Source organism: Neodiprion lecontei, chromosome 2 (assembly GCF_021901455.1).
Source record: "Neodiprion lecontei isolate iyNeoLeco1 chromosome 2, iyNeoLeco1.1, whole genome shotgun sequence".
In the NCBI taxonomy this organism is placed as follows: Eukaryota; Metazoa; Arthropoda; class Insecta; order Hymenoptera; family Diprionidae; genus Neodiprion; species Neodiprion lecontei.
Window position 1 is genome coordinate 31,688,855 of NC_060261.1, and position 20,551 is coordinate 31,709,405.

A 20,551-nucleotide genomic window follows, 5' to 3' on the forward strand; every position below is an offset into this window, starting at 1 on the left:
TCATTAAACCTGAATCGGATGTGAAAAATTTGCGTGAATGTACTGCGGCCGCCCCGATATGCCCAACTCGAAACAAACGTTAGCCTCCAGCAATGCATCATGCGATGAGGATGAAAAAACTTTATGGAAATTTATTTAAAAACTAAACATAAATATAAGACGCGTAAAAATCCCCGTTATATCGACGCTGATACCCCAGTTTTTGAGGAAATCTGGGATTTGAACGAACTTCCCGCAAGAATTGGTGAAGAATTCACTTGGGAGATGAACCGCCTGGGTCCCAGGATTGCAACCTGAGCGAAGAATATCATTTTCTTTGTAGTATTATTCTTATTCTGCAAAAAAAAGTAATTGTCTAACAGACACGATGAACGGACTGCTTCCGGTTTCCTAAGTTTAACGAAGTGTAATTACGCATTTGAATAAAGAACTGAAATAATGGCGGGGCGAAAGAATTTGCGCTCGGCGTTTGAATTACAACGGAGTTTTTTACCGCGGTCCAAATCGGGCCAAGACTCTGTGTCCATGTGTGGGATGCCCACGTTACACGTTCGGTAGAGTGACCACTGCGTGCGGACCACCGGAGCGTGGCACACGTACCTACCTACTTTAATCAGAAATAACAGATTAAAGTGCAGTTAGACAGTTAACGAAATGCAAAATACAGGGGAATACGAGATGACATTGACCCAGTAAGCCTTCCGCTGACACTCGGTGCACACGACTTGTTCAGGTAGGCGATATCGACCAGTGCCGTAAAGTAGACCGAGAAAGAAATAAACAGAAGAAGAAGAAGAAGAACCGGAAGCAAGGAGAGAAATAAGATGAAAAATACGCCGAAGTACCAATCGCGTATTATGCCACACAGGTGTGTGAAAAGATCTTTACCCTTCCAGAAGAACGAATCCTACGCGTATGTGAAGAAGAGAAAAAATGAGAATTATGTTTTCCATTTCAGTGCAGAAATTGTTTACAAGAGAAATTCGTCGCAGCGGTTATAAGACAGTCTTGAAAAATTCCGAGGATTCTTTCATTACTTGACTATACAATACTCGAAAACTTCGCATCGTATATTCGAATTAAAAGATGTAATTTGGTTGAATGCATTGTTTTAGAATTCTCGAAAATTTGTTAAAATTATTTCGCCAAAACAAATAGATCTACACTTAAAATCGCTTATGAAAACAACAGCAAAAAAAAAAAAAAATCACTCCTGTGAAACTATGTACAATTATTTTTATTTCGGAAATCTGTTTTGAACTTCGTTATGTTTTTAAAAAATGGTTTACATACCTGATTACCGCTTATCTTGCTGAAGCAAATGAATTTCTCGTTAATTGGAGGAAATGTGTAAAAAATTTCTCAACAAATTGATTCCTTTAATAATAAGAAAAAAAAAAAAATGGTAGGTTCACCGTGAAACTTGTCGGTTAACACAAGTAGACAAGCAACCGAAGCTACATTTTGAATATGCAGCAATTACAAATGTATCTTCGATTGCCTATCTGCTGACGCTAACAATGAGCGACGAATTCTTACAATAAACTCACGGTATAAATAATTTCCCGAGGTTCTTACGTAGAATTTTCGAGCCAACAGCGGATTAGATTAATTTTCACCGTGTTCCTCGAGGCTTCTAAAACTTTGAGTAAACAACTAAAAGAACATGGACTCGATATTCCGCCTGGTTCGAAGCTTCTTTCAAATGGCTGATAGAGCTTAGAGGCTATAACGACCCATGGCACATGCGGAGTTCTATTATACCTTGAAGAGTACGTCAAGGAGGACAAGAGCGAAGGATGGTTGTTAGCAGGGGCAGTGGGCATGCATTAACAGTACTCCGAATGGTCTCGTAATTCTCTCCCGCCTCCCGGGGCGATCGCCTCTGCCCAGTGGAGGACGGTCTGGACTCCGATGGAGTAACTCAGTCCGTCTACAGCCTTCAGCTAAATTCAACCACCCGATCATTCCTCCTTGAACGATCCAGCGCCCCAAGTAAGTTGGAGCCGGATTCGAGTTCTCAAGTTTCATCGGTTCTATTTGGTCGATAACAGACGAGACAGTGATTACGATATTGATTGATACACAGTAAGCGAAAGATAATCAAAGATGTGGACGAGGATTTTAATGTCGATCGCTTTCACGGTGAGTCAGAGAAAACTTTTTACTCTTGCAAGGTTCTTTTCCAAATTTACTGGATTTCATTTACTTCATTTACTTCCAAGTAATCTTATCGACAATAATGGATTCTACCAACGCTTGTCGGATGAGGAAGTAGCATTTTGTAAACACGGAGAAAGAGAGAGAGAGAGAGAGAGATAGGCTAAACCTGTCCGCGTCTCGTTTACCGCTCTCTATCTGAGTACCGCTTACCAGCTTTAATGACAAGGATCTCTGAAGGCGCCGCGACGCGGTTTGTAACTCCAAACAACGCGAGATAAATAATCCAGATGAAATAGACTTCCGACTCTGGACAGTGAACCCCGTTTTGCGAACTTATCGCGGGATATTAGCGAAATTCTTCAGCACGCTCATCGCTCGCGAATATCTTTATACGACTTAAATTCGCCCTTTTCCCGCCGCGTCAAGCAACAGCTGGCTGATCAGAACAGCGCTTGCTAGTCTGCTATTTGGTGTTGATTCCGCAGGTTGCAAATATCACGAAAATTGAGAGTTACACTTTTGTATTGCGGTTTGTTTCGTGATTGATATTAATGCAAGGAACACAAATAATCACACTGTACACCGTATTCCGCATTCTTATGATCATTTGCATGAAATTAAAGCAAGGATGCACCTGAAACATATGCATGCGTGCCGCAATTCTGTGGATCTACACACGTATAAAGTATCTAAAGACTTATGGCAATTGAGATTTAACTTCGACGATGTATTTGATCGATCGATGCGGTTTTAGAAAAACCAGAATTGAACGAAAAGTATTGAAAAACCGTTCAAACATTTGAAGATTTGTCAATTCTGAGATAATCTGCGATTTCTGTGATAGGAGGCTGAGCTAAATTATATTTAGCATATTTTTTCAAATTGATTTATTTATTCCGCAAAATTTTACCGATATTCAAAATTATTAACAAACACGCAGTGCGGCTGAAAATTCTCGAATAATAAACACAGAAATAGCCTGAAAAAGCAGACATTTTCCGAAGATGACAACAGAATTGGTATAATACATATTTTTAGCCATTGATCTAAATCACGGTATTTTAAATTCATACTAATTTCGGAATCCAACTGCGATACCAGCTGCTCGAAAAGTCCAACATTTATAGATGCATATATGCACCCAAGTAAAAACGAAAACAGCTACAAAGGAAAAATAAATCAATTAATATTGAATTGAGTTTATCGAATGAATTAAGGAGGTCAAATTGACGAAGTTTCAAAAATCAACTCGCCTTCCAAACGGTGTGAGATCCTTAATTAAATTTTTTTACTATTTCTATACAGAATCAAGAACTGTGTCCACATGAATTGAGAGAAAAAAAAGAAATCTTGTCCAGTTACGTATATATTATATATATATATAGTAGTTATAAAAATCAGAAAAGATCGAGAATCTTGAAGTGAAAGAAACAGAAAAAGAAAGAACTGAACCGTTGCGACTCTACGCTATACGGTATTTTTTTATTACGCTAAATCACTATACATATACAATCTATGAATTTGGGACCTGATTAATACGCATAATATTTGAACAGTGACCGACATATAATCGCGCAGGATCTTGCGTACTATGATCGTTCTTTAAATATGTGCGCATTTTAAATTTATGGTAAATCCTCTCCCGGATTGTACATACGTTTTGGCTAATATGTGTATCACGGATGGGTTACATATGTGATGATAAATTTGCACGCAGACGTAGAGGCGGTCAAATTTTAACGTATTCACCGGAGCATTACACGTTGCACCGTTACTTCGTCCAGAGTTTACTTATCCTTATACTGCTCACTTATATGTTTACCCGGCGAAACCAGGCGGCTTGAGCGCGTGCCGAAGATGGATCATATACGTGTCGCGTTCGATGCTAAGATCGCTTGGATCGCTTGTATGTCATTACGGATGTACCTAGACGGATACATCTTGTACCTGCGTCACGGAAACGCGGTTCGTTCGGGCGCAAAACGGACCCATATGAGTTATAACACGTGGTGAACTTGGATCTACGGATTCAAGGGTCATGCAAGTCGATAAATACACATATCGAGGCAAACGGATAAAAAGAAACAAATTTTACACGGTTCAATTGTATGTTGATTTTATTACTTTTCCTATGATTACAACCGCACGTCTTATTGTTTTAAGACAGATTAAATCATAGGGATCATCAAATCTTTCGAAATTATACACGACATCTTGACACATATATAGGAAACTTGAAATCCTCGAATCAAGCGAAATTGCTCGTTGAATCTGGAATCACCTCGAACCATACGAATTCATTTGTAATTCTGAAATCATCTGCAGTCATTTTTACGCCTACGTAGAGTGAACAGTCCCTCCACCTTAATATCTATATAAAGTTACACGTGCAACATAAACATTAGTGGAATGGCAAGATATTGAATTAAAAAATGAAAAAACTTCCAAGATTTTGACCTAATTCATCGAATGTCTCAACAAATTTCAAAAGTAGTTTTCCGATTATTTTACCCTTCATTCGAAACAATTTAGTTTAACTAAATGGGCCTTTCCGTTCCTCGGAACGGTTCCCATAATCTAGCTGACAAAAGAACGCTAAGAATGCTGTCCGCGTTAAAAAAATTCTTCGAAAAGAAAAATCGTTCGAATTGTTCGTTAATATAAACCGTTAACATTTTTTCGAAGGAAAGACGAGTCGAAATTGATGTTAAGTTACCCGTAGTTTTGAAAATGTGTTTTTCACATTGCATGTCACAGGCGAACCTGTGCCTAGCTCAAGACTATGAAGTTTCGGAAATTCAATGCAGTCTCGCAGGCTCGGGTTCCGATTTGTTGACTGCCAAGATACGCCGTCCCGTTGGCTTCAAAGGAGCCCCATTATTCGCGGACGACAGAGCAGCGAATCCGCTCACGGATCCGAGCTGCCAAATTAGACCGGATCCCACCGACCCACAAGAGGATAACTACCTTCTCAAGGTCACGGACTTCTCCCGTTGCGGTATTCTCAAGAGAAACGTAAGTGTTCGGTCTTTGATTCTCCGTTATACTTAAACTCGGACTCAGAATTTGGTATCTGAAAATCATTGTAATTTTTTTACCTCTTTTTCTTGTAGTAAATATAGATTGAATAACAGACACGATGAAAATGAAACAATTAATAATTGGTGAACGAGTCTTTAGTTCATGAATTAGGTAAATTTCCGAATTCGAAAAACGTATACCTTCTATTCTCGTAAATCAGTTTTTACCAATCAGCGGTTTCTTTTGATTTTCACCTGTGAAAATCTCATTTCGTGGAAAATTCTAGACTGTTTCTTAAGAATAAGCGGGACACAAATGGTTGCAATTATTTATATAGACAAAATGTGATTATTACCCGTATTGTGCAGACTACTGGTCAAATATTAACCCATTACTCGCTGAAACCGACAAGAGAAAAAAAAGCGTATTTTTTTTATTGTTTTATTCCACAATAATTACACACAGTGTAAGCATGGGACCCACACGTGCAGATATTTTGCAGGAATTCATCCATCTCAGAGTATGGTTCCCGGCTTTCCCAGGCGTTGTGATGCTAGCTGATCAAGAACTGATCCTGATGTGTAGACCTCCTGAGCCAACGCTGCTGCGACACAAAGCCGCGGGCTTTGCTGGAACGTTGTGAGTACATATAGAATAAATTAATTAATGGCGATCCAAATTTAAACCTCATGGAAAAGCCCCCGAGATTCAAATTCATCCTGAGAATAAAACTTTTCTGAAAGCTAAAAAGTCTTCGTACGGCGAGTCTCACTTATTTTAATAAAAACTTAAAGCTTTGAGCGGTTTGAAACTTTTCGACAGAAACTTAAAGAGCAAGATAATTTACAAAAGGATTCGAATCAATTTTTTCATGCACCTTTATAGGATTTATAATTTACTTCTTGAATAGGTCATTCCATAAAAACCCCTTCGTAAAATCAACTGAAATTAGAATATGGCTCCCAAATTTGTCCCTGTATTAAAATTGAACGAAATAACTTCATTGACGAAAATCAATAATAGACCAAGGAAAAAGTTGAACAGCATAAGCCTTCAAATATGACTCCGTCATGTTCTAGTGGTCCCGAAAAGATAAGCATCAGCTCTTACATGCGAAATGTAACATCAAATACTTTTTCCAGAAAAGCTTTCTCGAAACTTATCAATAGTTGCTCTCCGGTCGGGGTTTCCTGAGTCTTTCGATTCGTATTTAAGGTCGATAAAGTTATTTTCAATATGACGGATCAAATATAATGGATTCCAAACTAAATACGTGTAAAATTAATGAATCACTTGATTCAAACGAAACTTGACGTCGAGCTGTTTTTCATGTATAGTATTTCGGTATATCGAATCCACCATTTTTAAAAATTACTCTTTGGACTTCAAATTCGAATCGAACGACTCAAAAATCAGAAGAGCAAGTTTCGAGAAAGAAACTGTTGAAAATTTTTGAAGTAGTAATAATCTACGTTACTTATTTTGCCAACGATGTACTTATATTTCGGAACGAGCAGTGACTAGAACGTGAAGAAGTAAAGATCAGGAGCTGATGCTTCACAACTTTTTGAAAATTTCGAACCTCGTAACAAAATATCTCTTTAAATTCTAACTGAGAAAGAAATTCCACGTGCGTACCTTACGGTCAATTCCCTTGTCTGAGAATCTCTAAAAGCATTTCATCAATCTCGGTGAATACTTCGCGCGAGTCAAAGTTCCATCACACTGTAAATTTCTCAGCCCCCACGGAGCCCGGGTTTCCGGTGTTGTCGAGGAGACACCCGGCCGGTTGGAGTACGAGGTCGCTTTGTACCGAGAGGCGGTGGGAAACGCTTCCGATCCTAATGCCGCCTCCCAGACGGTCGACCAGGCGGTTCCGATCGGTACAAAGCTGCAGTTGCGGGCGAGAATAAGCTCCGAAAGCGCCTGGGGGCACATCAAGCTCCTCGAGGTGACCGTCAGCCCCGATCCCGACGAGCCCCACGCCCCAGGAAGCGTAGCCCTGGTCAAGGACGGCTGCAGGAACAGGGACTTTGCCTCGATAATTCCACACCAGCCAGCGAGGTACCGGGGGAAGAAGAACGAGGTCTTTCTCGACTTCGAGGCGTTCCTCCTTAGCTCGATGAGGGAAAGGTCCACCCTCTGGATACATTCGCAGATCAAGGCGTGCATGGAGGCTCAAGACTGCCAGCCAGTACGTTGATATTTTACATAACTGTATTTTTCCAGATGCACCGAAATCGATAACATTAACAGTCAACCGTACTCAGTTTTCTTTTTTTTTTTTTTTTCGCAATACGTGCGCGCACTTATAAATTTAAGTTTAAATCTTCATGGGATGAATCAGAGGAAATGTAAAAGTATAATTTATCATATAATTGAAGAACAAAAAATATTCCTTCCGTAAATATGTTTGACGTAAAATTGCGTTCAACAATTTCAGATTCGCATTATCGAGGAAAACATTGTTAAGGCAGATCGTTCGAACTTTCAATTAGGCGCAAAATCAATATGACCACTGTTAGTCAGACATTTATAAACTTGTGATTCTATATTGGGTCGACACTGGTTCTTCGAGTTCATTGGATGTGAAATTTTATTTCACGGTAAATAAAATTGACAGATAGAGATGCCGAAGTATAATTTCGCTTTCAACTGGATTTCAATAACCGAAAATTTAGCTCGGGACAAGAAGAATTAACGGCGCAAGCTAGCTTTTGACGTATCTCAAGGTTCAAACGTGAAGCATTTGATCTTAATCTGAAAACCGGTGGTTCTAAAATTTGTATAATGTTCGGTAACTTTAATAACTATATTGACATTAAACATTCGAAAATCGACCAATCATTACTGAGATATAGGAGAAATACAGAAAATTTGAAAGTTTATTTATTTGAGAAAAAAAGTGATACAGTGAAATTAGGACCAAAAATACAACCACTATTGATATCAGAAATTCATGGTTATTAGTTAGATTCAATAAGCAGTACTGTATTAGTTGAATGACAACAGCATTGAATCTCAGACTTTATTGTGGTTAACTGTCAAATTTACGCTGGTTGTACGATACATAAAATAATAACAATGAAAACAGAAGAATATAACGAGCCGTTATATATTTCAGCTGGTAAACGTTCAACGAACGTTCGTGAATTCGGGGGTAATCTCCAATCCAAGTTAGTGGTTGATGTCAACAACGTGATCGCTGTAGTCGATATTTCTTCTTAGGTTTCGAGTTTAACGCGAATCAGTTGTGAGCCAGCTGTGAAACGAGTCGGTCGGAAACACAGCCGGTTGTGCGAAAGTGATCGATTATTGTTAAAATCACTCTATTTTCACTGAAGTACGAATCATACAAACTCACAGTGTTCAGTTTTTAGGCTTCAGGTAACCGAAATATTAATCAAACATTCAATTTTTTATCGGAAAAATGTCACAGCGACTGCATGACGATAATTCGTTTCACTATCGTGTGTACGGGAAAATGACGAATCTGTATAAGAACTTTGTAAGATTGTTTTCAAATACGTAAAGATGCGCCCGAATGTTTTCTTAAACCGCAAATGTGATGAGAACCGATTTAGTTAAATTTGTAAGATTATCCCCAAACGACAAATGTTAATTAACAATACTCATCAATTTGCAAACAAATTTTTTTCAATGAAATATAGGAAAATTATTTATCGTTAAACTGTAAGCCCTTGAAAATCTTAAATTCATAAATAATTCAATATTCATCCCCGATAGAAAAAGTGAAGGGTTCGTTGTGGATGCAGTGTTTTGACAGTGCCAATTTTAATTATAAAAATAAACCCCAAACTCCGTGTGTGACAAACGAGCATGAACTCAAATTTAATAACGTTGTGCGAAATCAATTCACATTTCACAACACAATGCAGTCTTCACAGGAATTTTGTCTGGACCTGTTCGAGCCTGCCGGACACGGTAAAAGAAGAAGGCGTTCTTTGGAACCGGATGTGCAATTACCCAGCGCTCAAAAGCTCGTTAAGAAGTTCAACGATTCTGTACCGTTCACAAAATTCAAGGAAAACATTGAGTACACAGTTTTGATGCCAGGCGGTGAGTCTATAACTAAACTTGCAATATTTCATCGTCTACAATTTGTTCATAAATGTAGTTTTTCGATTATTTTAATTTTTTATTCAATCATTATTTCTGGCTGTTTTCCTATTTTTGTTTTCCTATCTCGCCCCCCTTTTTCCTACGGTAGATCTGTACGAGAAAGTAGCGGGACTTGAAGGCAGTTGCGGTAGTTTTTTTTACCTTGCTTCCGGTCTTGGAGTGCTTCTCGTGTTCTCCGCGTTCATTATGTGTTACCTGGCATCGCGACTTCACAGCGTAACTTCCGGTGCAACACATAACAAGACTATCGACGACCTCGTCAGAGAACGTGCGCGAAAATTTTCCGAAACGCAGGGGTATACGGGACGTTCAACGGTGCAATAATATTATAATTGCAAATGAATAATTATTACTAGATATACGTAAAAGAAACAAAAAATACACCAGCGTATAATTGCATACGTATAAACTACGTAAAACTGGACTAAATCTTATTCGACAAGAAATTTTGGTAATTTTTATAATTAATATCATTATTATTATTGTCACTGTTATTACTATTATTATTATTATTATTATTGCAATCACTGCAATTTGTACAGAATTTTGTTAATTGAGAAATTATGCGTAGATGTACCAGTTTTACGTTTCTATGCTGTGATACGTATAACGGTGAAACAAATCTGAAAAATGCATAAAAAAACACTCGAACTAGTCTATTGAATAAATCGCGATTACTTAACTACACCTGTATACATTGAAGAAAGAAAGAAAAAATCATACCCCAGTGAGTATATACAATACACGTCAATGTTTTTACTAAAGTTATTATAAAATTCATAAAATTCTACTCGAGTGGAAAATTTAGAGTTTTTCGCAAGGTTCTGAGGAGATATTGAACGCAGAAATCATAGAAATAAAATTTCAGCGGAAATAGAAATTTTAGAGGAATACTCGGAAATTGCATAATGTACATAGAAAGAATATTTTTGTGGAAAAGTGTTGAAGTTACGGGGGAAAAAAATAAACGACAGTCTATAACGAATCGGCAATTTTCTGAAGGTGAATTTGAAAATAAGATAAATACTGAATCTTTGGAGTCTGTTTTTTACCAAAAAAGTTACACTTAAGTACATAATAGTTTGAGTACTAAGTATCATTAATCTATTTCGCACCTTGAGAAAAATAAAATTTTCCTATATATATGCATCAACTTCAAGACTTTGCCACTTTTTTGTCGTCTAAAACACACAAATTCTATTTACTTACGATTAATCTAATTTCGCGATTTATCACGATATACGTATACGAATAAGTATGTAAGTTATACTTAACACACGTACATTAAATGTACATTTAGAATTAAAATTTAGTCACATTAAATATCAAATCAGCTGCACAGCACGGCCGCATAAATTTTTATTGTTTCCACAATTAAAAAAATATCGAAACCGGAATTTCAATTTATTGTCTCACATCGTCATTATCACGTAACAAAGAAAATATATAATACATTTAATCCAATGAAGGATTAAAGCAATGCTATTACGTGACCTGAGCAAATGAACTCAATATATGTATATTTATAAGCACGCTACATCCATGTGATGTTTAGTACATAATAGTGTTGCACGGCTATCACGGTATAGACAAGTGAATGAATAAATACATAGTTAATTATTCATGTAATCAATATATGATATGGTTTTTGAAATTAAATTTACAGGCGCTAAATGATGAGGGCTGGGTTGTGGGGACTGCGTACTTTTCGTATTATACACTTACACAATCGATACTCACTATGTAAATATGTACACACAACACGATTGGAAAAAAAAACGTAAAAAAAAAAGAACCAAAACCGTGGAACTTTTATGAGGGGATACATTTTAGCAGGTGTGTAATGTATAGTATAAAATTACAGCGAGCTGTTGGTTATGGGGGGGGGGGGGGGAGGGACAGCGAGCTGTGGTTATATGTATTATTATACATACGTATACGAAAATCGCGAGGCATTATCATAAATACGTTAGTTACTATAATTTAATAATTTATTTCTCATACATTTACTTTATTTATCATGTATGTATAAGCATGTACGATTATTTATGATTCATCAATAAACAGAAGCAATCTATTCGAAAATGCCTATGTGTAAAAATGAAATTTTAGCTAAAACTATTTCCGTTTTTATACTAATCGCAGTCCTAAAAAGCCGTAGAAATTCCGATTTATCCTCACTGTTCATACAGTCATTTAACTTTCTATTATTATCATAATTTAAATAACCCAAATGTGTTCATTGATCATTATTCTAAATAATCATATTCTCCGACGGAATAAATTATTTTGGCAGAATTTAAACAAAACGGTAGAATTATAATGCAAAAAAAGTTGTCTCCGGTCTCGAATTTTCGTACGAATTGAAGATTAGTCAAATGAATCGATTTCTAGATCTTATTTGTAAGAGACAAAACTGTTACATATCGAAATAATCTAAATAAGTTAGCAGCTCATGAGTGATAAAACAGTAAGAAATTGACAAATCATCAATAACTACCAATCGCGTCATAATCGTGAATTGATTGTCATTCCAATTGATTTTTGTACATATTTACGAGTGTATCGTTATTTTGGTTACAGCAGCTTTTTCCGTTTTACAGTGAATCTTTCTTTCCTGCCGCTTCAAAGTGCTTTCGTTTGATCGAACAATTTGTTTTATCGTATTTTGATTACCATGCTATAGAAATGAAAACTTCAATTTCCCGTTTTTATGGGATTGCATGACGTTTGGAAAGTACTGTATTTTACTGTAACGTAAAATTACTCCATTTCTGGCAATTATCAAGTTTCTGAATATCGATGATTTTTAAAACTGTCTCGTTACGTTAACGAACGTTACGAACTTCAACTTAGCGTCTTCGGAGCATCTTTTTCATTGTTGTCTAAATTCAGGTACAATACGAATGTACCATTAATCGTAGTAACAATATTACTCCTATACACACACAATAAATTGACGAACAGAATTTTTTTAATCATTTAAATCGTAGTCAGAGTTTGACATAGTATTTACTCTTTGTACGGTAATACCTTATATAATAAATAAAATACAGGTACAAGGTTTCACAATGATTACTTGCGAATTCAATTTCGCGGAAATTCATACAAAGGGAAAGCAAGAACAAACACCAACAAATTGACAATTTATGTATATTGCAATTTATATCAGATCGTTTGACTTAGTAATTATATTATTACACTTACTATTTGGCATAGACAGAGTAAGTTTATATGTGAGGTGGAAAAATGTTTCATAAAATGTCTGAACTCTCGGAAGATGATCTGCTTCACCTCTCACCCCTTTGTGACAATTTCGAAGTTTGCAAAAATCATCCATACCAATACGATTATAATTAAATTATAATTGCAGACGAAAGTTGAAAATCACAAAACTTCGAAACAACTTCTTCCAATAATAATCAAAAAAATTGCTATGATGTTAAGAAATTTGGGAATGAAAGACCCAAATCTTTAATTTGAAAACCAAAAAAAAAACCTCTCCAAATGTTCCGAGTTTATTGCTAGTAAACTTTGCATGCACTGTTGATAGCCATATTTGAAGTAGTATTGGTTTTCTTTTTGTTTCGATTTTAATGATGAAGTGTTAAGGCACAGTTTATAATTCTAGTATCATGAGATGACATAATTATTGCAATAGAATTGTAAGTCATTGCATAAAGTTCAGACATGTTGCGAAATAATTTTTTTATCCACCCATGCGTAAAACGTATATCTCAGAAACATATAATTCATACCGATACATAAATATAAGTACAGAAAATTGTAGATACTCAATATTTGAGTTCATCATCTACAGCATTAAAGACATTTTACATTTCAGACACTTGTTTGCGACATCGTACATAGTGTATATATATATGCAAGTATTGGTTACCCCATTGCAATGTCACGAGTGAAAAAAGAAATGATGAGAATTAGCTAGTTAAACATTCAACAAATATTTAACTCAACAGTTAGGTTGCGTAATATTGATAGTTGGGTACAAACGGTAAATAGATGCCAGCCTATTATCGCGATAGTTTCGAATAATTTGTACCAAGTGGCTTTAAAGACCGAATAGTAGTAATAAATATATCTGTACGTAAAAACGTAGATAGGCGGGCAAGGATAACAGATTATACCTATATAGATACACAATAGTAATGAAGGATATGTAAGCAATCGATTGAGAATTAGTTCGATTTTTGGAACGTAAATAAATTTCATCGCAAGATTTCTCAAATTAATTTGATTGATTTGTATAATATATGAGGTACGTATATAATACAGGGTGTTTATGTTAACTCTGCACGTACTTCTAGGGTGTGTAGGGGCCACCTAAGCAATCATTTTGAGATAAAACACCCATGGTCGGAAACTCATCCTTACGACTATTGAGAGCTCTGAAGGATTTGGTACCACGCGCGTGTTCGTGGTGTTATAATGAATCAGATGTGATCACTTTCTACCAAACGATTTATTCAGCCGTAATCAACAGTATACAAAGTTCTCGTGTGAAGTCGGCAAAACTATAAACTTGGCAATAAAAAAGTAACAAAACAATTTCCAGTGCTTATAAACAGAATTTGAAAAAATTATGGAAAACGTTCTCTGAAGTGCCTTCTTCAAGCTGGTGAATACTTTCAACAACGGCTGTGAAAGATCCGTTTGAAGACGTGAAATTTTACATATTCCGAACTACAAAAAATTGTTTTGCTATTTTTCTCATTGTTTATCGTTTTTTTCAAAGTCTAATCTCAAAATGCTTGCCTAGCCGGCCTCTACACCCTAGAAGCATGTGCAAAGTTTATATAAAAACCCTTTATATTCCGTTATACTTATCGTGTTATCATTAATTCACAGTTCAAAATAATTAGGCAACAATCAATAAATAACAATTAAAAAGTATTTTAAAATGGTATGTTTATGTACTTTATGTACAGATTCACGGCCGTCCGTGGTTCGCTCCCCCCCCCCCCCCCCCCCCCTTCACCTTCTCATCTCAACTTTCTTGGATTTATCCAGCCATCTCAATATTCTCTGATTTCGATTTTACAAAAGCCTCGTAAGCAGCTAGCTCTTTCTTTTCCTTCTTTAAATTTCTGTCCTCGAATTCCAATCTGTAATGAAATTAGACAATTTTTCATGTACGTGGGGAAGCGATTGATTGGAAAATTAAAAATTATTCAACTTATGCATGCAGGTAACTTAAGTCAACGTTTTTCGGGGTTGCATTCTTAATTTTCCGGCAATTCATACCGTTACTACTTTACTAAAAGTTGTATACAGAGGTAAGAAATATTTGAAAATTTGACAAGTATTAATCGATTACTGTTTGCGATTCTAGACCCCGGTACAGATTCAATCGTAGAACAGAACTTATAAGTAGCAAAATATCGTCATCAACAACATGCGCAAAAGTAAAGATAACTAAAATTATCATTCATTCGTCAAGGAATCGCGAAAATAATACTCTGGCGAGAGAAATAAATACAGACATAACACGAGTGTAATAAAAATGATGTAAAGATCTTGATAATGAAGCAAACAAATGTACAAGATATCGAGTATAATGAAGTACGATAAAAAAAAAGCAATAATTCCCAAAGAAAACGTTTGTTTATTTTGAATATCAGACGTCATCAGCATTGCAGGATACAAAACAGTAGATAAGGATTTTTATGTTTTATCTACAGTTAAGGTTTTGATAACTGAAAATAGCTCCTCCGACCTACGGGGTAAAACAGCTATGTATAGTTAACCAGCTTCAGCAACAAGTATGTGTATTCGAGTATTGTTTGGACGTTGAAAATGAGTTACGTTAATTATTAACGATTTTATATTAATAAGTGAGTTATCTACTGTATCAATCACACCAGACGGTTATTGCAACGTCCCACTTGTAGCAAATTTCTAATCCAACAAATTTGATGGATTTCAAGATAACGGTCTATTTTTATGGAAGAAAAAAGAAATGATATTAACAGAAATAAAATCTTTAAAGAGTAAGGTTGAAAGCATTCTACAAATACACTACAAATTCGTTATTAGAAAAAATTAAGAGTCGATAACAAAAAATATATTCGTATTCCTACGTTAATAAGATACCGTTATTTTAAATTTAAAAACAGAATGTTATAGTTTTCAGTAATCACATGACTTGTATTCTCAGAGCTATAATATTGATATATTTTCATTATATTTATTACTGTTATTCTTCTGATTACCAAAGAAATTTTCTATCATTACAATTAAATCGATAACTAGTACTGTGTTTCACGGGTTTACATGCGGGAATATGATCGTAGTCAATACTGATTAGCAGTTTGAGTTTAATTGTAAGAACCAAGCGATGAAAGAGTGAAATAGACATATGATGATACATTTGTACTTAAAAATATACGTTCACAAATGATTATTTTTCTTTTATATAATTGTATGAGTAGTTGAATAATCGAAAATTTGAAAAAAAAATCAGTCAAGTTTCGAACCCTACCTGTGAAGTATAATTCTTTCGACTATTCTCTCCGTCGTCATATCGCTACCGCTGTTCAACGGTTTGAACTTGTTCTGCAATTTCGGCTCTGCATACGGATCGGATCCGTTTTCACATGGCATTATCGGTGTTTGGCCGTGGCAGACAACAGACACATTAAAATGCTCCATCAACTCCTTGGTGACTTCGTACGGTGCCCCAATCACCACCTCATTTACATACTGTTGAATAGAGAGTGCTAGTAATTCACAAATCAATAATCGTAAACATACGCATGTACAGTAGCAATCAAAGCTGGAAGAGCTGACATTCTTAATTGCTTGAACGTTTTCCGTTTCCTTAGTGATTGTAATATACCTTGCATGCCAAGACGCTGAGAACTCTTTCATGAAGGTTCATAATAGGATAATTGCTTCCTTTGTATCTGTTCACCGCGGGATCAGTGTGCAGCCCAACAATGAGATAGTCGCCCTCCTTCTTAGCTTCCTTCAAGAAATCGAGATGCCCCACATGGAACAGATCGAAGGCGCCAGCGACATAGACGATCTTGTCGCCCGGCTGTGGAACCTTACCATCGCTGAACTGAATTATCTTTTGAGTTGTTGGTAGGAACTGCGAACAGCCTGTCCATGGACTTCGAGCGGTTCTGTCCTGTCCCATACTCTTACTTGGTTCTCTATCCACACTGTATTCACTGTCGCCTTGTCTGAAATGCTGGCGGGTCATCAGCAACATTCGACCCACTAAATCTGTCGTTGACACACCAGCAGTTCTTTCGACCTCTCTGTAATTAGAAACGATAGCTCTTGTTATTCGAAGATATAAAATTGGTATTTCTTTTAGTTTTTTTTCAATCAAAAATGTTTTCCACTCTCTGTCCAGGATGAAAGCTGAATAACTATTGAATGAAAATTCAAGTACAACGCCTGTAAATTAGAGTGTACATGTGAAATGAAGAGAAAACAATGTCAGACTTGTAGAAGATACAAAACTTTCGATAACCTTGTAGTAAGTGAAAAGCAAATATCTGTTTCAATGAAAAAAGTACCATATATTGAACGCTATGTACTTTAAAAAGATTTTTCATTCTCTTATCAGTTATCACTGTATGTATAGAATTTCCATTATGAAACTCAGTATTGCAGTAAGGGATCATAAATCACTTTCAGTGTGGAAAGAAAATTCTTATCACATAACGGCACGTCATGTAAACATCATACGATGTTACGTTGCTCCGAGACAATGACAATCTACGTGAGTGTTGATGAATCAGTACAGATTATACTCAATCGGATGAACGTAAATCCGATAACAGTGGAATGTTATAGCCAAAATAGATTCTTTACATAACTGATATACCAAAAGTCTTACACGATATACAAAGACCTACTTGTAACGCCCACAGCTTTTTACGAGGTGATAAGTGTCTACTCCATCTGCGGTCATCGTAATATCGTCACCATGAACACAAAATGCGCAGCCATGTTTGTCCAATGTTTCCAACGTGGTTACATACGGCGCACCTTCCACTACTTCGTCAACCCATTTTATCCCTCTTACCATTTTGTAACTGTAAACATAAAACTATATTGCAGTCGGTACTAATTTAGTTTATTCACAATGTGAAAGCACCTAGCCCTGATTTATCAGAATCTGACTTCATCAGGTTTTCCAGCCCAGTAATCGTTAATCCACCAGTACGGAATAGATGAAATAAAACAGTTTTTTGAAATTGAACAAAAATTTTTATATCTAGGCTTTTTCTGTCCCTCCAAGCTACTCATGTTTCTGCTACAATCACTCTTATAGTACAATCGAGCAGTGCTTTATTGATCTAGCTATATCCAACGTTTCATTCTAGTCCTAATCATTGATGAGATAATAACGTAACATGAGGTGAAGGTGAAATAGAATTTGACAAATACACATGTACTACCAAATGTAAATATTTGAAACCAGGCATCATATCGCGTGCAAATTTTTGATTCATTTATCATTTTACAATCAACGAACAATCAATACATTACGTCACATTCGGTTCTATATGTTATTCAAGAACAGGAAATTAGATAATTGATAAAAAAAAAACCAATCAAATACGAATCGTATATAATAACGTAAATAACTTGACGATTAGATTGTATCCTCTGCGACCAATTAGGCTAAATAATGATTATTATCATAATACTGCAGACCTCATTACAATTCAGTGAAAAAATGTGATATGACGTTATCTGTATATGACTAATGCTGCATATTATAAAGAAGCCCGATGTATCACAATTAATGCAAATTTTAAATAATAATTCATACCGTTCTTCCTGGGTAAATACTGGCGGTCCTTTATGTTTAGTTATCTCAGCATCTGTGTGAACTCCAACTACCAAATAATCCCCTAAGGCTTTGGCCTGACGTAAGGAATTCGCATGACCAAAGTGTACCATGTCATAGCTGAAGGAAAGAAATATGGCGTGAAAATAAATGTACGTAAGAAAATTTATTTCACACAAATGTGGTGATTAAAGTTTGTGAAATAAAACTTATTCGATGTCATATATAGACTGGAAAGTAAATAAAGGCAGTCAGCCTTCGGTAAATATTTTGTCCATCCCTCAATAAATCTAAATATTTGTAAGCCTATGACTCGGGAACGAAGTTTGTTTATCATTCTTCTGGGGATGAAACATGTTGATTCCAGACTATGCTGTTTATATCGAATGAACTGTGAAGCATTAAAGTTTTTTCTAAAAAGTTACATGATGCACGCTAGCATTCAAAGTTCTCTCATCATCTGATAGGTAATATAATTGTTGGATGACATATACACACAATAGAGATATCTGGAAAAAATATGTACATACATATAAAGTCATTCAAATTCAAGTATGAAGCATCCAGCGGGATTCACGATCAAGAGGAAAATGTTAAAAGAATAGTTTTAAACTGACATAAAGTTCCCGCGCCCTGGTAAGAGTCGGGAGTTTCCGGGGATTCCCTGTGTCAAAACGTCATTGCGTATATTCCACTAGGGGATGCAACGTCGAGCAATGCGATTGGCCGGACTTAACCGAAGTGCCCAATGAAACGAGAGCGAATATCGTGTTTTCAGAAATTGGATGCCTGTGTCAGTATGCGGGGCATTTATACAAGCATGAGATACCGTCGGTGATTTGTCACATACTTACGTCAGCTGAGAGATAAATTTTACATTTGACGTATAATGACGTCAAAATTTAAACGAATAGACGTCGCAGCAGGCGCGTTACGAGCCACGCAGAAGGAAATTTCAAGAGTGCGAATGTGTGAGCGTGTCTCTTTAACTACACGTGGTGTATAATTAGCATAATAACATAGTAGTGGGCAATTTACCATCCGTCGCACCAGACCCGAACCTCCTCTTTCGTTTCTTCCGTCATGATTCTAGGAAAGTTGTTAGTAAACGGTTACGTTTTGTTTCACAAATTGCGTGAAGGTTGTTGCGTCGATCGAGACACTCCACTCGACATCTGACGTCTCTAGATTCCCGGCGAACACTGCGCGCGTCGCGACGCCGCACCTCGTCTCGACTATCAGTAGCGTTTAACTCCCCCTCCTCACTGACGGACACCACTACTATTTCGAAAAAAGCCTCCACTCCGTACGCGATTACATCGTCACGCACACTTGACGAAATAGGAGTCTGATAAATTCACTGCACGCGCGTGTGGGCATTCGTTTTTTAACGAATTGCCGACTCTGCGAGTTTGACAATGGGTTAATATTTTTTATGTACCCTCGGGACACTAATGATCGCAATTAGATCCACAAGGCGATTGTTTCACCGCAATTTCGTCGAAATCTAATAAGGCTCAATTATATGACGAATACATACCACGCATATATATACTTATACACCTGACTTATGCTTATTGATCTACTGTCATGAAATATACTTGTAACGTGTTTATATTTCAGATTTGTCGTTGGCTCGATAAAACACTGCGTATGTGTATTATGTGTGTTCACGTTGGACCACTTCATTAATAATGTTTACATGCGGAAGTGTAGAGAGATTTAAATTTCAAATAGAGTCATGGGAACAAGAAAAAACCTGTTAAGAATGCAGAGAGATTGGTGAATGTAATACACGTTTATTAGTTTGGTTTTTTCGTATACGTATATTTACCTCCTAAACCCGTATCTATGAAATCAAAACGAACTTTGAATATTTGCGATTCACATTCGAAATGAATCGAATTCCATCCCCGCTCCTTAAGGATGTAGAGGCGTGTTGTTCGAAATCGTTCTACGTCAATGAAAATAATATAAATTATTTTTACCTTGATTTTAAAGACCTGAATAAAATTTGAAAGCAATTGTCTGAAGTTATTTTACTTTCAATTCTTTGTAATTTCACCTTGATTCTTGTGGGAAATTGTCATATATACGATTCATACAATTACTTTCAAATTTTACACAGGTGTTTAAAATCAAAGTAAAAACAATTTATACACTTTTCATTGACGTAATACGATTTCGTCCTGCACGCCTGTACATCCTTAACAAATAGATGATGATAGAGCTTCGCTGTAAGCTTACAATCATTCTCACGATAGAAGTTTATTTGAAGAAAATGTTTCCAAGGAATTATCTGCGGTTAACATTCTTCCTGCTTTATATACCAAGAGTTGGTAGTCCGATACTACCGCTTTGCTTATCAAAGTTCACGTTAATCCACAGCTGTAG

At 36.3% G+C, this 20,551-nt stretch overlaps 2 protein-coding genes across 3 annotated transcripts; one reads left to right on the forward strand and one right to left on the reverse strand.

Moving 5' to 3' along the window:
- The first annotated feature begins 1,892 nt into the window (after positions 1–1,892).
- Positions 1,893–11,172, forward strand: LOC107225868. Of its 2 annotated transcripts, none has more exons than XM_046732447.1 (6): positions 1,893–2,145; positions 4,921–5,178; positions 5,687–5,823; positions 6,925–7,378; positions 9,084–9,264; positions 9,416–11,172. In XM_046732447.1, the coding sequence occupies exons 1-6, from the start codon at positions 2,110–2,112 to the stop codon at positions 9,649–9,651; spliced, it is 1,302 nt and encodes a 433-aa protein (XP_046588403.1). In that variant the 5' UTR covers positions 1,893–2,109; the 3' UTR covers positions 9,652–11,172. The 2 variants fall into 2 exon arrangements, with proteins under 2 accessions (XP_046588403.1, XP_015521950.1); XM_015666464.2 differs by having other exon boundaries at positions 1,894–2,145; positions 9,093–9,264.
- A 1,107-nt stretch (positions 11,173–12,279) lies between these two features.
- LOC107225882 (ethanolamine-phosphate cytidylyltransferase) lies at positions 12,280–19,387 on the reverse strand. Its single transcript, XM_015666487.2, has 6 exons — positions 19,196–19,387; positions 18,140–18,277; positions 17,217–17,396; positions 16,184–16,610; positions 15,827–16,047; positions 12,280–14,450 (listed from the first exon to the last, which is right to left on the reverse strand). The coding sequence occupies exons 1-6, from the start codon at positions 19,240–19,242 to the stop codon at positions 14,348–14,350; spliced, it is 1,116 nt and encodes a 371-aa protein (XP_015521973.1). The 5' UTR covers positions 19,243–19,387; the 3' UTR covers positions 12,280–14,347.
- Between the last annotated feature and the right edge of the window lie 1,164 nt (positions 19,388–20,551).